Genomic DNA, 20950 nt, shown 5'->3' on the forward strand with positions numbered 1-20950 from the left:
CAGTAAGTTATATATCTTCCGTAATTTCTCGAATCTTTTCTCTCCTAAATAATTTCTTAATTTTGACCAAACAAGCCCATAGGTGGAGGAGATTCTCTCAATGAATGCAGTTCTGGCAGGACGAGAAAAGAAGCACTATAGTTGGATTAAAATTTGCTTGATAGTTGACACTTCACGCATTGGAGGTGTGGTTTTTACTATTCAAAGCACTCAAAATCACACCCGAACCATTTGCTGTTGCGTAACTGCCAGAACAGTTGGCCACTTCACTTCCACTTCCATAACCACACCACAAACAAAACACACATAATGATGCTAAAGAAACACACACATTTCACACACAGCACTAACTAAACACCACTGTATACTTCTAAACACCACTGCATACTTCTGTGCAAGACGTGATTCAGCTTCACATGTTCATTTGTCATAATCACAGAGATCAACTTGCATTAAATAAGCTTTGCACGACATTGCATGAAACTTTAGTTTCTGAAGGCTGCAATTAATCATTGCCACTGGGTTATTACAGGTAGACATAGAACAATTTGACTGAGTGTTATATCTTAGCACAATGGTTAGTATTTTAACTTGCCGTGGTGCATGTTGTTGGTTCAAATTGCGTCTGCTACCACAAATCTTTTTATGGCTAAATATAATTAAAAGAGTTCATCATTTTTATTCAATTAACTGATCTAAATGTAATTTTTTTGTTTCTAATTCTTTTGTGTGCCATTTTCATTGTTGTATTGACATTTTTATTTTCTGCTATTTTTCTACACACCATTCTTTCTTCATCTGGAATCTGCCTGTGTTGTCTATAATCTGCAACCAAGTGCCAACGAAGACTTCTCAGCTGTTGGTAAAGTGGCAGTTCATGCAGCCAGTAAGAGGATAGTTTCAGCCAATCAGTGACAGCAAGGAATTAGGTGGCTTCTAGTGCTAAAACTGAACTTTTTCTCTCACGAGTTTGCACATAGTGATTAGCTTTAATAGTGGTGAACAAAGTGATAATGATTTCAGTTCTGCCCCAGATTGTTGACCTCCGCTCTCTGATACTTTAGACATCACAAGATTGTGGTTAGCTTAGGACACGAGTTTCAATTCAGGGCTGCAAAACCCGTCATCTGTTGCAGTTTAGTTATTGGTCATCTAAAGTCAGCTGTCAACAGAGTATCTTGCATTTCTAGCATACCTGTTTCGTCCACTTCAAACAGTGCTCCATGCCGCACATTAACAGCATTTGTGAAGCGATTTGTGTGTTTTTATGTCACCTATTACCAAGTGCTTGCCGGTGACCAGTGTGGCAACACTGCAGCAACAAGTGGCAGACACAAACTATCAAGTAATTTTAAACAGGCAGTAGTAAAATAGATAGTGTAGTGTTTTGAATAAATTAACTATGGGAATTTAAATTTAACTAATTGTCAAAAATAAGACAGTAAAACCCATTAAAACCCAATTTTATCCACTCACCATATAGCGGGGATGTTGAGTCACAGATGGGCCAAAAAGGTCTTCATTTAATTTGGGGTGGGGGAACCACACACACACACACACACACACACACACACACACAACAAATGCAACTCTCACACTCATGACCACAGTCTCTGGCTGCCGAGGCCAGACTGCGAGCAGCAGCACATAATGGGAGAAGCAATCTGGATGGTGGGGGCAAGGAGGAGGCTGGATCGGTGAGGGGAAGAAATAGAAGGGCAGGGGTGGGGGGGGGGGGCGGGGGGGGCAATAAAGTGCTGCTTGTGGGAGCATGCAGGGACTAGGTGGGGAGAAGGTAGGGCAGGTAGGTGTAGTTGGGAGGTTAGACAGAGGGTGAGGGGGGGGGGGGGGGGCAGCTGGAAAGGAGAGAAGTAAAAAGACTGTGGATGCGTTGGTGGAGTAGAGGGTCGTGTAGTGCTGTAGTGGGAACAAGGAGTGGGATAGGTGTGTGTAGGACAATGACTAACGAGGGTTGAGGCCAGGAGGTTTACGGGAAAGTAGGATGTATTGGAGGGACAGTTCCCATCTGTGCAGTTCAGAAAATCTGGGGTCGGTAGGAATGATCCTGCTGGCACAGGCTGTGAAGCAGTCATAAAAATGAAGAACATTCTGTTGGACAGTGTGCTCAGCAACTGGGTGGGACAGCTGTTTCTTGACCAAAGTTTGTTGTTGGCCATTCACGTGGACAGACAGCTTTTTGGTTGTCAGACCCACATAGAACACAGCACAGTGGTGGCAGCTCAGGTTGGAGATCACGTGACCAGTTTCACAGGTAGCCCTGCGTTTGATGGGATAGGCGATGCTAGTGACTGGACTGAAGTAGGTGGCGGTGGTGGGAGGATGTATGGGACAGGTCTTGTATCTAATTCTGTTGTAGGGATGAGCTGTGAGGCAAGGGGTTCAGGGATGGGGTTCTGTAGATTTGGTGTGAGCCAGAATACCCCTGTTGAAGGGGAGGGAAAGACAGTGAGAAGGACATTTCTCATTTCAGGGAATGATGAGAGGTAGTCTAAACCCTGGCAGAGAATATGATTGAGTTGCACCAGTCGTGAGTGGCACTGAGTCATGAGGGGAATGCTCCTCTGCAGCCAGATGATGGGACTTCGGGAGGTGGGGGATCACTGGAGAGATGGGACATGGGAGATCAATTACTGTTCAAGGTTGGGAGGGTAATTACCATCTGTGGAGGCTTTGGTGAGATCCTTGGTATATTTTGAGAGGGACTGCTCATCACTACAGATGTGATGGCCGTGGTTGGTTATACTATATGGAAGGGACTTCTGGGCATGGGAAGGGTGGCAGCTTTTGAAGTGGAGGTATTGCTGGTGGTTGATATGCTTGATGTGATACTGATGGAGCCATCTTTGAGGTGGAGGTCAAAATCAAGGAATGTGGCTTGTTGGTTTGAGGAGGACCAGGTGAAGCGAATGGGGAAGAAGGTATTGAGGTTCTGGAGAAACGTTGGAGGGGGGGGGGGGGGGGGGGGGTGTGTCCTCACCCTCGATTCAGATCACAAAGATGTCATCAGTGAATCTGAACCATATGAGGGGTTTGGGATTGTGGGTTTGTAGAAAGGATTCCTCTAGATGACTCATGAATAAGTTGGCAGAGGTACCATGCGGCCCTCCTGGTCTCACCCTTGGTTAATGACTGTCCTACACCCACCTATTCCCTCCCTGATCGCAGAGCAGCACTACACAGCCATCTACTCCACCAACACATCCAGTCTTTGTACTTCTCTCCATTTACACTGCCCCTGCCCTCCATCTAACCTACCGACTGCATGTGGCTGCACTACGCTCTCTCTACCTGATACCTGCATGCTCCCAGAAGCAGCACTTTACTATCCTCCACCCCTACTGTGCTATTTGTCCCCACCCCAGCCTCTCTTACCCCCCTTTTCCCCCCCACCAATCAGATTGCTTGTCCCATCATCACATCATGTGCTGCTGCTGACAGGATGGGTGTTGAGTTTTATCCATTATTTTTTCCCCAGATTTTTCTGAATCCTGGTCAACAGTAAACCATTGGTTTTGGGAAATTGGTGGACATTCATTCTTAAGAGCATACTGATGCTCATACAAATACAGACTGCAACTAAGATAAAAAGCATTATTTATTTCTTTAGGTTGCTCACCAACTGATAATGGTACCACCAGATTGCGTGGCACTAAGAGAAGTGTCACAGTCATGTAATAAGCAGCCTTGAAATAATTTTCAGGTCCATCTGTTAATAAGAACAACTTCTCTTCTGTGAATTGTAATTACTACTTTCATCTTCGTGTCTTCAGTTTATTATGCATTCTGATAAAAAGTCAAAAATAGTAGAATTCAATTAGCAAATTATTTGCTTACTGAAGATTAAATTAGAATGGAAAAATATTTTGGAATCTACCCTGAATGCTGAGAGGTCGAATAAGTATTAGTTTCAATGAATGATTATGTCTGCTGCCCTATTTTTATGTTAAGCTACTTTGCGTGTACAGCAGTTGCTATTGCACACCCAAAACTGGTCTTTTAATGAAACACGTGACCTCTGCGTTCACACTTTCTTCTGGAACTGTCACAAAAAAATCTATAATTTCTGGTTGTTAACAATGTTTTATGGTAGATAAATTAATCAGAATTCTCCCAACAGTATTACGTCATGGCATGTGTATGAAACACATTACTATGACAATTACAGCTTTTGTGCATGCAAATATTTTAGTAAAATATATCTACCTAAAAAGTAGGGCTTGTTCCAGTGGTCCAAAATTTGTTCTGCCACATAATAGTCACACACACACACACACACACACACACACACACACACACACACACTTACAGTGCAAGCTACATGTATATTGCGGATCCCCAACATAAATCTTTACAAGTATTGTGCACTGTTTAGAACAGTGAACATGTTGCAAGTAGAAAAACAGCTCATTTAGCTGTCAGGACTAGACTTAAAGGAAAAAATACTGTACAGACTATATATTCTGGTTCTCTATCAGGATTGTGGCTATTGTTCCATCTTGCGTAGTTGAACCTAATATATCTCTTGAGCCTTTGTGGACATGGACATGTTCAGATGAGCACTTAGTTTTAGATAACTGCAACTGTGTAATATTTGACATTGACACTATGGAATACACTGCATTTCAGGCTGTAAATATCTGTTTCCTTTCTTTATTTTTGTTTTCTTTATTAAGATCTTTGTTATTTTTTTCATAACTGTGGAATCACTACATAAGCTCACAAAATCTTAAACAACACTTACTGTTTCCTTAAATCAGGTTTTTATGTTCAGTTCTTTTACACATGAAAGTACTTCTTTTGAAAATGCTTGCTTCATAAGATATTTGTCAAGTTTATCAGCTTCTGTTTTGTTATTCCTCCTGATGCTTCAAAAAAACTATTGATATTATGGTTACTGCTTGCAGGTTACAGTGAGTTGAGTTGCTGGACCAGAATGCATTGTGCTCTTACTATTTGACATTGATGTAACTATCTAAATGGTATTTTAATGCATTCATGATGTGTTCTAAAATATGGTCAGATTTGAACTAATGTTAAGATCCTGGTAAATCTTAATACATTATTTTTCAGACATCAGCTCTTACATGGAGACGGTAACCCGTTAGACTCTAAAAACTGATATATTCGACAAGTATTCGCATGAATTTGATGAAGGTGAGAATTAAACTTACAGTTACTACTACATAATTTGAATGCCATTCAAATTAAGGGTCTGTTCATATATAATGGCGTTGTTCCTCTTTCACAGTACATTTGCTTGATATGTGTAAATTAACTAGTTAAATTATTTTTGATGAGGATAATATATATGTGTATTAATTATTGATTATTGTTTGATAATTGTGATTTTCATAGTGTTAGTTGTTAGTAGTCCTTGCACACTTTAACCCCAAAGAAAGATCCTATACATTATATATGATGCCAGAAAAATAAATAAGGTTAATCTTTTTATGTTGTAGAGCAGTTGATATTTATGCTGATGTCATGTGTAATGGCTTTACATATTTTGTTTGATGTTGATTAACCAGAAGCTGGAACCGGTTCATGTGGTTTTTAGATCTACTGACGATGTACGTATCTTGCTGAGAATGAGTACCACCTGTATGTTATTACCATGTTTGCCTGACCTTTTTTTCTTTTCAAACCTTATCCTCCATTGGAGTAAGGATGAAGTCCAAATGTGTGTGATCTAGGCTGTATGATGGATGAGAGACCACAGACCAGCTGTTTGGCAGTTAATTGTTTACAAAATTGTTGAGGCTTTCGTGGCCACGTGTTGACAAACTGCCTATTGGCTTCTGTCTCGGGTTATTCGGCCGACGTTCATCTAATGATTTTTCTGACGTTTCGCCAGCACGAGTGGCTGGCATTGTCAAAGTTTCACCCTCCATTGCCGGTGGTGAACTGGAGCCGAGCTCGCGGGCGCAGACTATATGTACCTGGCGCGCCTACGTCCGAGGGCTTCTCCGCGGTCATTTCTGGTGCGATTCTCCTCTTGCTACCTGCGACGGTCGTTCGCTGTAGTATGGGAAGCCAGGATCCGTTTACCTTAAGGCTTTCCTCTTTCTTGTTCAAACTGTTAGCGTGTTTTTGTATTTCTACAGCTTCTCTGAACAAGCGCGTGTGATAGTGGTTCTCTACAGCCAGAACTTCCGTGTCGGCGAATTTTATTACGTGGTCGGTCTCATTCAGTGCGTGCTCTGCCACGGCCGATATCTCCACCTGCCCCAACCTACAATGTCGCTTATGCTCTTTGATCCTGGTGTTAATGGATCGTCCAGTCATTCCGACATAAACTTTTCCGCATGTGAGTGGTATGCGGTATATTCCCGACATTGCAAGTGGGTCTCCTTTCTCCTTCGCCGATCTAAGACACTCTTTGATCTTCCTTGTCAGTTTGAAAATCGTCTTTACGCCATGTTTGCACAATATACGGCCGATTCTGTCCGTCACTCTGGGAATGTATGGCAGAAAGGCCATACCCGACATTCCTTTTTCTGGTTCCTTACTTCGCCGAGTGTTTGGCTCTGTTACACTTCTAATATAACTTGTGGAGTACCCATTGCTCCTCAGGACAGTTTCCAGGTGTTGCATTTCTCGTTTGAGGTGTTGCGGCTCACATATTCGTCCTGCTCTCGTTACGAGCGTACTAACCATGCCTCTTTTCTGGCTCGGGTGGTGGTTTGACAGTTTGTGCAGGTATCGGTCCGTGTGAGTCGGTTTTCGATACACGCTGTGTCCCAGGTTTTCGCCGTCCCTTGTGACCAGCACATCTAGAAATGGCAGTTTCTTGTCCTTTTCTACTTCCATGGTAAATGTTATGTAGGCATGGAGGCTGTTCAAGTGTCTTAGGAAGTCAACGAGCTGTTCTTCACCATGGCTCCACACCACGAAAGTATCATTGATGTACCTGTACCACACCTTAGGTTTGCAAGTTGCCGAGTCCAGTGCCTGGGCTTCAAATTGTTCCATGAAGAAGTTGGCCACCACTGGACTGAGAGGACTACCCATGGCGACGCCTTCCAGCTGTTCGTAGAAATCGCCATTCCACGTGAAATAGCTCGTGGTGAGACATGCATGGAAGAGCTTTCTGATGTCTAGTGGGAAAATGGAAGCGATGTGCTCCAGAGCGTCACTGAGTGGCACTTTCGTAAATAACGAAACAACATCAAAGCTGACCAGGATGTCGTTTGGTGCAAGTTTCAGTTTCTTCAGCTTCTCAATGAAATGTCCTGAGTCCTTAATATATGTGTCAGTCTTTCCCACGTGTGGCTGGAGCAGAGAGGCCAAGTGTTTTGCCAGTTTATACGTCGGTGATCCAGGAGCGCTAACGATCGGTCTCAGTGGAATGTTGTTCTTATGGATCTTGGGTAATGAACAGATCCAGGAAGATCAAAGAGTGTCTTAGATCGGCGAAGGAGAAAAGAGACCCACTTGCAATGTCGGGAATATACCGCATACCATGCATATGCGGAAAAGTTTATGTCGGAATGACTGGACGACCCATTAACACCAGGATCAAAGAGCATAAGCGACATTGTAGGTTGGGGCAGGTGGAGAAATTGGCCTTGGCAGAGCACGCACTGAATGAGACCGACCACGTAATAAAATTCGCCGACACGGAAGTTCTGGCTGTAGAGAACCACTATCACACGCGCTTGTTCAGAGAAGCTGTAGAAATACAAAAACACGCTAACAGTTTGAACAAGAAAGAGGAAAGCCTTAAAGTAAACGGATCCTGGCTTCCCGTACTACAGCGAACGACCGTCGCAGGTAGCAAGAGGAGAACCGCACCGGAAATGACCACGGAGAAGCCCTCGGACGTTGGCGCGCCAGGTACATATAGTCTGCGCCCGCGAGCTCGGCTCCAGTTCACCACCGGCAATGGAGGGTGAAGCTTTGACAATGCCAGCCACTCGTGCTGGCGAAACGTCAGAAAAATCATTAGATGAACGTCGGCCGAAGAACCCGAGACAGAAGCCAATAGGCAGTTAATTGTTTGTTCTTAAGGAACTGTTGCATAATCATAGTGAATGTGGATCACTTTCAGATTTCTGGACCTTTTTCTCTAGGCTTTGAAATATCCACCTGTTTTGCTCTTTGTTGATTGTACAGCTGCATTCCAGAAAATCATGGGAGATGGTGGCCTTGTCATCCTTAAAAAAAAAAAAAAATCACTATCTCTCTCTCTCTGCTGATAATGGGCTGTTAAACTACGTAGGTTTTGGGACGAAGATATGACGCCTTTCCACAGACTTATTCTTCATTTCCAGATTGCAGAAATATGCCCAAATTTTGTTTCCTGTTCCCAGAAGAAAAGACATGTCCTTATCTTCTTCAAGCATGTAAAACATATCTGATTAGGCATGCTCTTTTATTTTCTTCTAAACAGGTTGTACTGGTGAGTTGACAGCAGGAAAAAGTTAGTAGGAATTCACACATCTGTAAAAAGACCAATATGCGAAGCATACAACTACTACCACTGTTGTACTGTAGCAGATCATCTCACCAACAACCTGAGAAAATTGTGGTCCTCCATAAAATCACTAAGCAGGTTGGTGGCTTCCACCCGGTCATTCATTAACCAGCCAGGTGTGGCAATAGAAGACACCAAAAGGAAAATCGCAGTTTTAAATTTGGTGTTTAAGAATCATTCATGTAGGAGGACTGTACCAACATACTGTTGTTTGAGTATCATACAGGCTCCCTTATGGAGGACATAGTAAAATGCATCTCTGAGATAGAAAAGTGACCAGGGAGGGGGAGAGCTGTTGCCAGGTCCGAATGGAAACAAGGTTTTTCAGCGTGTACCCTTTGGCACTGGACCATTACCTATCATGGTTTTATCGTGAATCTCCTCCCAATGCAAAGTCCCGAGCGACTGGTAAAAGAACGGACCTGGAAAATTACAGACCAATGTCCTTTACACTGGGTTGCCACAGAATTCTTGAACGTATTCTCAGTTTTAATGAAATAAATTTCCTTGAGACTGAAAAGGTTATGTCCACAACTCGGCATGGATCTAGAAAACATCGCTCGTGCAAAACTCAGATTGCCCTTTTATCATATGGTATCCTGCGAACAATGGAGGAATGACAGCAGCCAGATTCCAGTTTCTTAGATTTCTGGAAAGCTTTTGATATGATGACCCATTGCACACTGTTAGTGGAGGTATGAACATATGGAATAGGTTCCCAGATATGTGACAGGCTTGAAGACATCTTACATAAGAGAACCCAGTATGTTATCCTCGAGAGCGAGTATTTATCTGAGACAGGGGTAAAGTCAGGAGTGCCCCAGGGAAGTGTGACAGGATGACTCTTGTTCTACATATATGTAAATGATCTGACTGACAGAGGAGCAGCAATCCAGCAGTTTGCTTATGATGCTGTGGTGTTTGGGATGTTGTTGTCGTTGAGTGTCTGTAACGGGATACAAGATGGCATTGACAAAATTTCTATTTGGTGTGATGAATGGCATCCTGCTCTGAATGTATAAAAATGTTAAGATAATGCAGATGAGTAGGAAAAACAATCCCGTAATGATCAAGTACAGAATTTGTTGTTTACTGCTTAACATAGTCATGTCAGTTAAATATGTAGATGTAACATTCCAAAGCAATGTGAAATGGAATGAGCACGTAAGGACGGTAGTAGGGAAGGGAAATGGTAAACTTTGGTTTATTGGGAGAATTTTAGGAAAGTGTGGTTCATATGTAAAGGAGACTGTAGATAGAGCACTTGGGCGATTCATTCTTGAATGCTGGTGGAATGTTCGGGATCCCCAGCAGGAAGGGAAGACCTCAAAAAAATTCAGAGGTGTGTTGCCAGATTTGTTAACAGTAGTTTCAGTCAACATAAGTATTGTGAAGGTGCTTTGTGAACTCAAATGGGCATCAGTCGAGAGAAGACAAACATTGTTTTTGTAGAACACGATTGAGAAAATTTAGCAAACCATCATTTGAAGCTGAGTGCAGAATAGCTCTAGTGTTGTCATGTAAATTTTGCATGATGACCACAAAGATAAATTAGGGCTCATACTGAGCCATATAGTGTGTCGTTTTTCCCATGCTTTATTTGCAAATGAAACAGGAAAGGAAATAGCTAGTAATGACCCTCGGTTCCCTCTGCCATGAACTGTGTAATGGCTTGCAGAGTACAAATGTAGTTGTACATCTATTAACTTTGATAACTGTTGTTACTGTGATATCATTGTCGCTGATCCTTGTCTCCATACTGACACTGTCGATAAAGGCAGGCCTGTTTGCAGTTAAAAGGTCTAAAATATTTCCATTGCATGTGAGCTGTTGAATAGCTCTTTTCTGCGAATTTGTCACACAACATTAATAATATACGATGGCTGACAAATTTTTAGTCTCATGGTACTGTGTAGCAACTCCAGAAATACCAGAATTATGTAGGTCCTATTATATTCTGTCAGTTTGACACTATGAAACTTTCATTTTTGGTACAATACTGAAATTTCAACATGCAGACAATAAACTGAAATGAGAAAATGCAAATCATTCACCTGTAGCCAGTTGCTGTATGGTGACAGAAACATGTTACAGTAGATAGATGTTTCTTCTCTCTTTCTGTATCTGTGTCTGTTCTACAAACCATGGTGTACTGTATAGCAGAATGTGCTTCTCATTGTACAATTTGTTTGAGATTCCCCTGGTTCCATTTGCATGTGGAGTGCAGGAAGAACAATTTTGTGCACACTGTGATTAGTCTAATCTTGTATCTGTGGGAGTGATAGGTATGGGGCTGAAGTGTATTCCTAGATTCTCACTTGAAAATAGCTCTTAAAACTTTTGTATGTAAGCTTTCATGGGATAGTTGGCATCTGTCTTAAAAGTGTCTGCCAGTTCAGGTTTTTCAGCATCATCTTGACATACTTTCGTGCAGATGTTTGATGCAAAGACTTTGAAATACCTTGTAGTGTCTAAGGAACGACGGGAACCAAAAATGAAGATACTAATATGTCTTTATTATGTTAATTACTGTAACATAAAAAATACACAAAATACCTGATCATTCTTGTGGTTGACATTGAAAGTAGCTGCTGTAAGTACATAACATATGTATCACTTTTATTTTAAGAGGTTTTGGTGTAATATCTGAGAAATAAAAATTTTGTCGTCAATTACACTCCTCCAACAAACTATAAAGGAAATTTTATCAAGTAACATATATTAAATTTGTACATTTTTGCATTACATTGATTATACTTTTAGAGCCCTATTTTAATAACATCCTTAAGTCTCCACATATGGAATCACAGATATCAGGAACAATTTTAGATATTATAGCAGCTGTAGAAATATGAAAAAAGTTCTTATGTCTGATGTAAACATACACAGTTCTAAAAATCAGGGTGTAAGCAATAGCCTTTTTTTCTGATATTGTTTTTTGCTATTTAGTGTTACATTTTACAATTTTCCCTCAGTTACAGTGAAGTGCACTACTGCCAATTGTTTACCACTTGTGTAAATATCCGGGTATCCATATTTTCCATTTTCAAATCTGATTTGCTTGCTTCTTTACAAACAGAGCACTTGCATTCCATCAGAAAATTTGTATTGTGACTGTAACTAGCATTGTCTCAAATGAAAACTGTGTGCTGATGACTTTAGTGCAAAAAATGGAAGGGAGGGTTGTGATAGAACCAACCATAGCATCACAGTATTCAGGTGTACTTCTATATACAGTCCCTCATGTTCTCTTCCATTCCCTCCAGTATAAATCCGTGTTGACAGGTGAAAGTGAATTGTAATGAACACTAGCAAATAGTTCTATGAACACTCATTTGTTAGTGTTTGCTTATCACTTTGTTTGATGTAAATGAGGCATGATTATCAGCAGTGGTGCTTGTTGTTTCTTTTTGGAATTGAAAAGTAATTTTATTAGTGAATTCGAGCTATTACCAGCTAAAGTTGACGATTTTCATTGTTTCCAAAATAACACTTGAATTGCACTTGGAGCTTAAGCCATTCAAAGGTAGCTTAACTACCCAGTTATGACCTTCCTTTTGTTCCCCAGACAAGGAAACTAGCTTTCAAGCTATTGATGGCATCTCCTATTTTGTGTTTACCATTTCTGTTTTTCTAATTATACAGAAGTCTTCATTTACACTAAGTCCCCTTTTCTTACCAGTACATTTTTTTTATTTGTGCCCATTATACAGGCACAAATACTGATGAAGAATGCAAGTTTAAAAACTGAGCTACAGTTCTTCATATTTTTATTGTCGACTGTCTCAGATATGGCTAGTTGATAAAACTTGAAATATTTTGCTGAAGCTCCTGCTTGTGATTTTCAGATAATTATATAAAAGGTATTGTAATGATATTCAATCAGAGCTGCTTTTTATGTATATCTGTTTTTTGCTACCCATTTTCAACAGGGCTCATTTTCAAGCAGTCCACTATAAAATCATAAATGCTGTTTTATTTTTGAGCAGTACACAATAAAATTGTGAACGCTGCTTGAAAAATAACATTTATTATCTTATTGTGTACCTCTTGAAAATTAGCCACACTCAAACTGGTAGCAAAAAATTAAAAAAAAAGGATACCATATACAAATATGCAGCTCTGGTGGAATATTATTAAAATGCATTTTATACAATTTACAACTGCAAAACAACGTACACAAGATATGTTCAAATTATTATGTTTGTTGGTGGTGGAAGAGCAAAGTCAGATCATAAATTTTCTTTGTGAAACATGAGTGGTCATGTAGGAGTGTTGGTCTTGAGCTGTGACACCATTACTTGGCATATGTACACTCATTTCAGCACAATTAAAGCCCTACAAGGGTTCTCAACTGATAGTCCACATAATCACCTGAAGTTGACAAACAGACACTTTATCAACATAGTGCACAGTTTTAGAAATACAATTGAATACATCATAGAGCTTGAGCAAGTAAAGTAGAAGTAAAGCTTTATACAGAAAATGCAGAGCAATGACATGGTCCTGTGCCTTTTTGTGCAGCGTGTAGTTGGATTTTTTTGTATTGTTTGTATTCTTTCACTCATAGAACTGCCTATGTATTTTAGATCCCCTTTGAGTCACTTTAAGATATCATTTATTACTCCATGATTTCCCAATACTGTAACTTCATTATCAGCTGCATTTCGGTGGAAGTTACGTATCCTTTCTGTGAAACAGTGAGTTGCTTAGTCCACAGTAAAATATTTTATACCTTTGGCTGGAAATTAAATGTAATGTTTCTTACTTACAGTTCTGTGTGTTGCATCATTAAATTCCATAAACTATTTTGATGTGCATCACAATTCACTGACAACATGTCACACATTTTATCATTGTTATACTTTTAATTCATGTAAGTGTTTAACAAGAAGTCACAGGTCATACTTCATGCATCTAACATACATTATTCACAACTTGTGTAATGACTGCTTTGGATATACATGAAGAAATTTTTGTACTTTTTGAAAAAATCAGACGGGGTGACTGCTGGAACTAACAGCTTACGTGTTGAGCTGAAGCACTTCATAAAAATAGCTGGAATAGTTGTGACTTTGAAAGTCTATTTTGTTCAAGTGTGCGGTAAATGAATTTCATCTTTTGGAGGATATTTTCAGTTGTTGTAACAAACCTAAATTTCTCTCTTTGTTTTCAGTATGTAGGATGGTGAGATGGTTTAAGTCTCTCATTGTAAGGTTGTTGTACTTTTCAACAATAACGTGAAATATTTCAGCTAAACACCCAAGCAAAGCAATCAGTCCCAGCAATCAGCTCCTTGGATTTCTTCAAAAAGGAAAAACTTTTCTTCATCTATAACCAACACAGTTACGATGGGAATTGTGACTGATGTATCTTAGCTGTATGAAATAAGACCTTTGAGTTGTTATATGCTTACATTCATTACAAGTGTACCAGTGGTAAAATGTATGTCATGTTGTTAGCAAATTGCGATATAGATGAAAATAGTGTTCAAAATTGAACAATATAGCACACAGAATTGAAAATAATATACACATTGGACATCAAACTATAAATGTAAAATTTCTTTGTATGTTGTCTGTTACTGCATACAAAGAACCTTACTGTGAGCTAACCAGTTTATTGTTTTGTGGATCAAACATGTAACTTCCACTAAAATGCATTTGACGATGTCACGGTCTCCAAAATGTTATGTGTAATAAATAATATATTGTGACTGAAGGAAGATTTCCTTATTTGGTCAAATGCTCATAGAAATGACAGTCACGGTATAAGTGCCAACTATGAACAAATTGTTAAGAATTACTAATTGCAAAAAATTCTGTTGTACCAGTAAAGGACATTGGTACCACTGCCTTCTCCCCCCTCCCCCTCCCCCCTAGTAGTCATTGCTTGTACAATCTGACCCTCAACACCCCATATGCTAATAAGAAATTTCACTTCAGTTTATGGTATTCTGTTCATGGCTACTTTCTGTATCACAACTGCTAAAGTTGTGTATGACAAAGCTGTTCAGTACAGTCTTTAAAAGTAGGGCAACTTGTTTTCCATGTTCACATTAAAATTGTAACTTATCTGTGACAGTTTAAATGTTTTTGATGTTCTTAGATAACATTGTGCTGAAGTGTTTTGATGTTATTGTATCATTTCAGCAGATTCCCAGTATTTTTGTTTTTGCTTTTAAGGTTTTGTAACCTTTGTAGGGCATTTTCAGAAGAATGGTATGTATAGCTGTAGTTTTATACCTTGAGGAGTGTGTCTTTCTCACTTAAGTCATTGAAATGTGAGATGAGCACTATTCTTGTCTGCCTCCTGAATTATTTTTCATCATTATACAGTATTACAATAGTTATGTTGATTGTGCTGTACCAAATCTTATGGCACTTGAGACACTTAAGTACTCTCTTTTTTAATCCTTTTCCAGTTTAAAAAGAATTTTTTTCCCATATACTGTAGCAACAACAGTAAAAATGTGTGTGTGTGTGTGTGTGTGTGTGTGTGTGTTGATTAAATTCATGTATTTTGATATAACCTTGGTAGACAGTGTATCTTTTAGGAGCCACATTTGCTGTGTTAAAGTATAGCCTCATCTATTTGTCAGCATCATTTATATGTAAGCTAGAGGAGCAAAGTCATCAGCTTGTGCTCCTAAGATCATAAGAACCTACTAGAGCGTGTGCTATTCCTTTGGGAATTTTCAACGCATATCTGTGAAATAAAGAAAAGAAAATTAACAACAGTGCATGCTTTATATAATTCTTTCATACATTATGGTATGCTGTCCAGGCTTTTCTTCTGTTGTTTGAGCACAAGATTTCACTGTTCATTAGATACTTTAGTCACTCCAGCATCCCCTCTTCCTTCTCCGTGTGAATGTTTCAGGACATTATGATCACATTCTTGATGTATCTGTGCCTCTGTTAAGATATTAGTCACAGCTTTACATCACTTGTTACACATGTCAGTTGAAGACAGCACTCTCTCTCTCTCTCTCTCTCTCTCTCTCTCTCTCTCTCTCTCTCTCTCTCTCTTTGAAATTTTGCAACTGATGAACTATTTTATTTTAAATCAAATAATGACCAAATGCTATGTCAAGACTTCTATATAAAGAGAACTATTTTGCCTTCCTTGCTAGCAAATTGACTTTTTGGTTGACTTAATGATACCCTGCATTGAAAAGAATGTTAATCCATATTTACAGGAAAGTACGATCTTTGCTTTCTAAACTTTTGTAAATGAAAGCTTACAACATTTTTTTGTGGTTTTAACATCTCTTAAGATTATCTCACCTCCCCCCCCTCCCCCCAGTGTTATCTGCACTAACAACTTTTTTTGTTCCAAGTGTGACCAATGTTCTAAATTTTGATTTTACTTAACTGTTTATCTTAAAATATGATGTATTTTATGAAACTAAAGCAGATGTAAGTGTTGCCATTTTTCTGTAATCCTCAAATTAACTTCAAATATTTTTTATTTTAGGAGTCAGTTCATATCAAGAAGGAAGAAGCCATGTGGTCAGGAGATCCACAATACTCCAATTGGGCTCTCAACCCTTCTACATACCAGAATGTCGCCCATGAAGAAGTGGACTGGGCAGCTTTGGCACAGCAGTGGATCCAGATGAAAGGGACCCACCCGGGTCCCGAACAGCCGGTCTCAACTGCAGCACCTCCGCCGCCGCCCCCTCCACCCCCACCTCCTCCCCCGCCCACATACAACAGAAATACTGCTCCTAAAAAGGAGGAAAGAGACTTTGACGATGGAGAAGTTCCAATGGATATGGATGACAAGGATGATAGTGAGCCAAGTGGTCCAAGTTCACAGGAAAATTCCTGGGGTGAGTGGCCAAACTGGCAGCAGTGGGGATGGTCTTGGCCATCTGGTGGAATGGTGCCTCCTAACAGTGCGAGTAATGCGAACAACCAAAGTACAGTCTCCACAGTGAAAGGTCCTCCTGCCCCCGACACAGTTCCTGCACCACCATTCGAATTTCCTTCAGGTGCTCAGACATACGGGAACCAAAGTAGTGTTTATGACTATAATCATTTACCTGGTACAGAACATTACACTCCTACTGTTTCAAGTGGTTACTGGCCAGGTGGCCCCCCAGCTGAAGGTGCCGGTTTACCTCCAGGGGGACCCATTGGTCAGTCTCCATTTATCCGAAATAATCGTCAAGATTGGAAGAGACCCGGTCGTTCACATGACCGTGCCCGTTCTCCTGATAAGTCTGAGGAGGATGATAGTGCAATGCCTGTGCTGGATGCTGCAAAACGGCGACAATTACCAGCTTGGATAAGGGAAGGATTGGAAAAAATGGAAAGGGAGAAGCAGAGAAAACTGGATCGCGAGAAGTTAAGGGAGGTATATTTGAAGAAGAAACGGGAAGAGGAAGATCAAGCGAGGGCTGAAATGCATGCGGAAAGTGATTTACCGTCACTACCCAAAAAGAGCAAGTTTGATAGTGATTCCGAGGAATCCGTTCATGAAGTAACGGCAGCTCCTTCACCAACTGCAAGAAGGAAATCAAGGTTTAGGAATGCTGACAGTCCGAGCCAATCACCTAATGCACATTCAGATAGTCAGCCACCATCTGAACCTGAACCACCAAAGAGTCAGGAGGAAAGGTTACAGGAAGTTATGTTGAAAGTTCGTCGACTGTTAACAGAGATACTGCTGGAAGTTACGACAGAGGAGATGGAGGCAGTAGCACAAGAGGTTATTACAAAGGCAAAAGCCAAGGCTCCTGTTCAGCAGTTGAGGAAGACGCAAGCTCTTGCGTCACTGACTGGGAGGTTAGGATTGGGAATGTATGGTGACAGTGACGAATCTGAGAGTGATAGTGAAAGTGACACTGCAACTCAAGTTAATGGAGCAGATTCAGAAGAAGAATTGAAAGCTAGAATTAAAAAACGAAAACAAGAATTTCTCAAAACAGAACAAGAAATTGAAGCTTCATTGCAAAGGGAAGAAGAGCAGAAGAAAGAATCTGAACGACAGTCAGTGGTGGATGGAAGTGAAGACAGTGATGCAGAAGACAAGGCCCCAGAAGCACAGGACGCCAAGAGTAAATTGGAAGAAGAGAAAGAAACTGCACAGATGCTAAAAACTACTACCGTACAGCATGCTGAACAAGAGAAATCGGGCAATTTTGTAGATTCTTCTGCCAACCCAACATTGGTAAAGAAGCCTAGCAAACAAGACTCTATGTCAGATGAAAACACTAGTAAGGAGAGACATCAGGCAAAACAGTCCGAAAGAAAAGAGTCAAGTTCAGATGATGACGATTCTAATTCCGACAGTGGTTCTGAGACAAGTTCTGAAACAGGCAGTTCATCATCTCAGTCTAGTTCATCAAGAAGTCGGCGCAGTTCAAAGAAATACAAAAACTGTAGTAACAAAGGAGACAGTTCACAAAGGAAAGATAGAATTGGTGGTAGTAGTCACAAAAGGCACAGCCGTAGTCACAGTTGGGATATTGAGCCAAGGAGGACTGAAAAGAAACATAGTAAAGACAGGAGAAAGGACAATCACAGTAAAGAAAAGAAAGGTCGAGATAGGCAGGATCAGCACAGAAAAAGTAGGAGCAGGTCACGGGAAAGTCGTAGGGGTGACGAAAATGACAGAAAGTCAAAGTATGACAGGAGACACAGTAGTTCAAGTAGGAGTAGGGAAATTGAAAGGAGGTATAGTAGTGGTAGTAGCAAAACTCATAGTTACAGAAGTCACCGTAGTAGCCATTCTCCAAGCAACAGGAGGGAAAAGAAGAGAAAAGGGAAGAGATCACATAGGTATTCTTCAGATTCTAGTTCTTCATCACAGTCTAAAAAACATAGGACACACAGGAAAGAAGGTCGCAGGAGATATTCTCGTTCACGCTCGAAATCGTTGTCTTGAACAATGTGTAAATAAACATCAGTGTGCGCGCGTTTTTTACTAAGGTCTTCTTTGAATTCCTGAGTCTTTTGAAAGTATTTGACAGGATCCAGTTCGTGTGTGTGGGTTCATTGCTAGAAACTTATGTGAATATATATATATATAGCGAAGTAAAAATAGTTTAAACTTCAGTGAACTATGTTTATTACAAAAAGAAGTAACTGTATACTTTTATTCGTTCACAGAAATTCTATTTATAGTCCTCTCTATAAATATGGTCAAAGCAGTTAGTTTTTTTTCTGTGTTTCATAAGGTTTTAAAATCATTTCAACACATTGAATTTGACATGCAGTTTAAGCACAAGGAGTTGAGATGATTTTTCAGTCTTATTATGAACATTTGTTGGAGTTAGTGGAAAGACATCTTTCATGTATTTAAATAGCATAATTTCAGATGCATTATTCATTGTTTGAAAAATTAAGTAGCTGGAATGAGAAGAAAGTCACCTTGCGCTCTACAGCAGAGGTTAGTGACATTTCCAGTTACCCCTTTTCCCAAAGTACATTCACAAACAAACACACACAAAAACACACACACACACACACACACACACACACACACACACACACACACACACACTAACACTATTACTCTTATAAATGTGAATTGTCTTGGTTAGTCTGTCAAAAGTAAGGTAGACAACCTCCAGATGAGGCTGTGATAGTTATTTTATCATGAAATTCATTCATCAGCGGCAACCATAATGTATACATATGTACATTTAAATGCATTATATAGTGCTTCACCTGTTAAAAGGGTGACATTCTCTTCTCCTTCCTGTAGCTTGATTCCTCCATAACTGAACTGCTTGAATTATGTAATGCAATTGTTTTTATGTAATTTATTTAATAGCATAAAATGTAAAATGTCCAAACAGTTCACATATTTTATGGTAAATGAATCCAATAAAAATGTCAAAATCTTTGTAGTTTATTTGCACCACTGATAATACTTTCTAATGTTTTTATGTTACCCTTCAGAAAATTTTAAGATCATGTTCTGCATTTGCAAATTAAAACACAATGATAGAAAATAAATTTAATTTTGTTAATTGGTGGTCTCCTCAAAAAAGAAGTGTAATTTTCTGAATTTATACAAGGTAAGGTGCTTTGTTTTGTAAAATTTACACATTACTATAGAATATTTTCTACATTTACTTCACTGCTGTATACAAGACTAAATTGAGTAGACCAATGACCTCAGCAGTTTGGTCCCATAGGAACTTACAATACCGCTAAATCGAGTATGGGAAACGAAATTCATTGACTTCAATATGAGTGGCAGAAGAATTAATATCTGAAGTATGCAAAAGTTGTATAATTTGTGTCTGGAAATTGGTACAAAATCAGGAACATTTGTAATGTAAAGGTTGTACCAGAAGTAATGAAAAGTGGTCTGTATTGATACACTCATACATTTTTCAAATTGCACGTGTAGTCGTAGTGACATTGTCCTCTTCACTATGTTGTTACCAAACACAGCTACCATCAAAACCAATACATTTAGGTACTTAATTTCCATATGCAACTCTTGAATCCTCTTTGCAAAGGGTTATGTGATATCTCTTTCACAGTTCATTGTACCTCATTTGTGTCAACAGAGTGTAGTCCGTGAAGACAATCCTTCATTGAATGAAACAAATAGAAGTTGGAAGGCCATCAACTGCTATGGTACCTACTTCACAGCCCCCCCTCCCCCGCCACACACACACACACACACACACACACACAAACACACACACACACACACACACAAATGCTTTTCTTTATAGTAAAACTTGCGATTCTAGAGAAGAGCCTGATAGTATACTAAGCATACATGTAAGATAGCATACTAAGAAAAATCAACTTTGATTTCTTTCCCAAAGGAGCAGTCAACTAGTTGATGAACAACAGTTTGGCCTCCTACAAACAGCGAGTAGTAAACATGCCACTAGGCAGAAGTCCACAACACCATACAGTGCGTTAGGAACAAAATATTCATTTCATTTTAGTTTAGTGATTCAGCCGGTGTAAATGAGAAATATTGTGATGAGTACAATGAATGCCTCCACAGACTAACTGTTAAACATCACTAACTAATGCATAAACAAAAAGTGACTCCAGAAGAACATTTCATATTTTCAGTTGTGAGGAAAGTCTAAAATGAATCCACCTTGTTCTCTGACACTTGAAAAGAAACTGTTTTTGAAAGTGATCACTTAAATTACCTCTCAGACTGACTGGTATCAAAATGAAGGCTTGCGCCTTGCTATTTTTGTTGAATACAATACTTGTGCATGTGGCACTCGGTGATATCATGGACTTCACAATGTCCAAAAAATTGCAGTGTTGTAGTGAACTTAATAAACTTGTTCTTTGTGTTGTGGAAAAAGACACTAGTAATTATGCAAACTGGAATGGTTTTGAGTGGTGGGCTCCATGTGGTTCCCAAGTTGTGCAGCGACCGTAAACTATAAAATTACCAAATATGCAGCAAACAGTCACAAAATCATATTTTATTTATTCACTTTGCAAA

General features: G+C 39.6%; 1 protein-coding gene across 3 annotated transcripts in view; it reads left to right on the top strand.

The window, feature by feature from the left end:
* The window catches only part of LOC124794921 (arginine/serine-rich protein PNISR), a 38123-nt gene extending 18737 nt beyond the window's left edge, over window positions 1-19386 (top strand). For 2 of the 3 annotated variants that reach the window (XM_047258625.1, XM_047258626.1), the window contains exons 2-3: window positions 5092-5175; window positions 15977-19386. In XM_047258625.1, the coding sequence (XP_047114581.1) occupies window positions 5161-5175; window positions 15977-18394 (2433 nt within the window). In that variant the 5' untranslated portion in view covers window positions 5092-5160 and the 3' untranslated portion in view covers window positions 18395-19386. The remainder of the gene's footprint in view (window positions 1-5091; window positions 5176-15976) is intronic. The other variant, XM_047258627.1, reaches the window with a different exon arrangement.
* The last annotated feature ends 1564 nt before the right edge of the window (window positions 19387-20950 follow it).

This window comes from Schistocerca piceifrons, chromosome 4, assembly GCF_021461385.2.
Source record: "Schistocerca piceifrons isolate TAMUIC-IGC-003096 chromosome 4, iqSchPice1.1, whole genome shotgun sequence".
NCBI classification, from domain to species: domain Eukaryota; kingdom Metazoa; phylum Arthropoda; class Insecta; order Orthoptera; family Acrididae; genus Schistocerca; species Schistocerca piceifrons.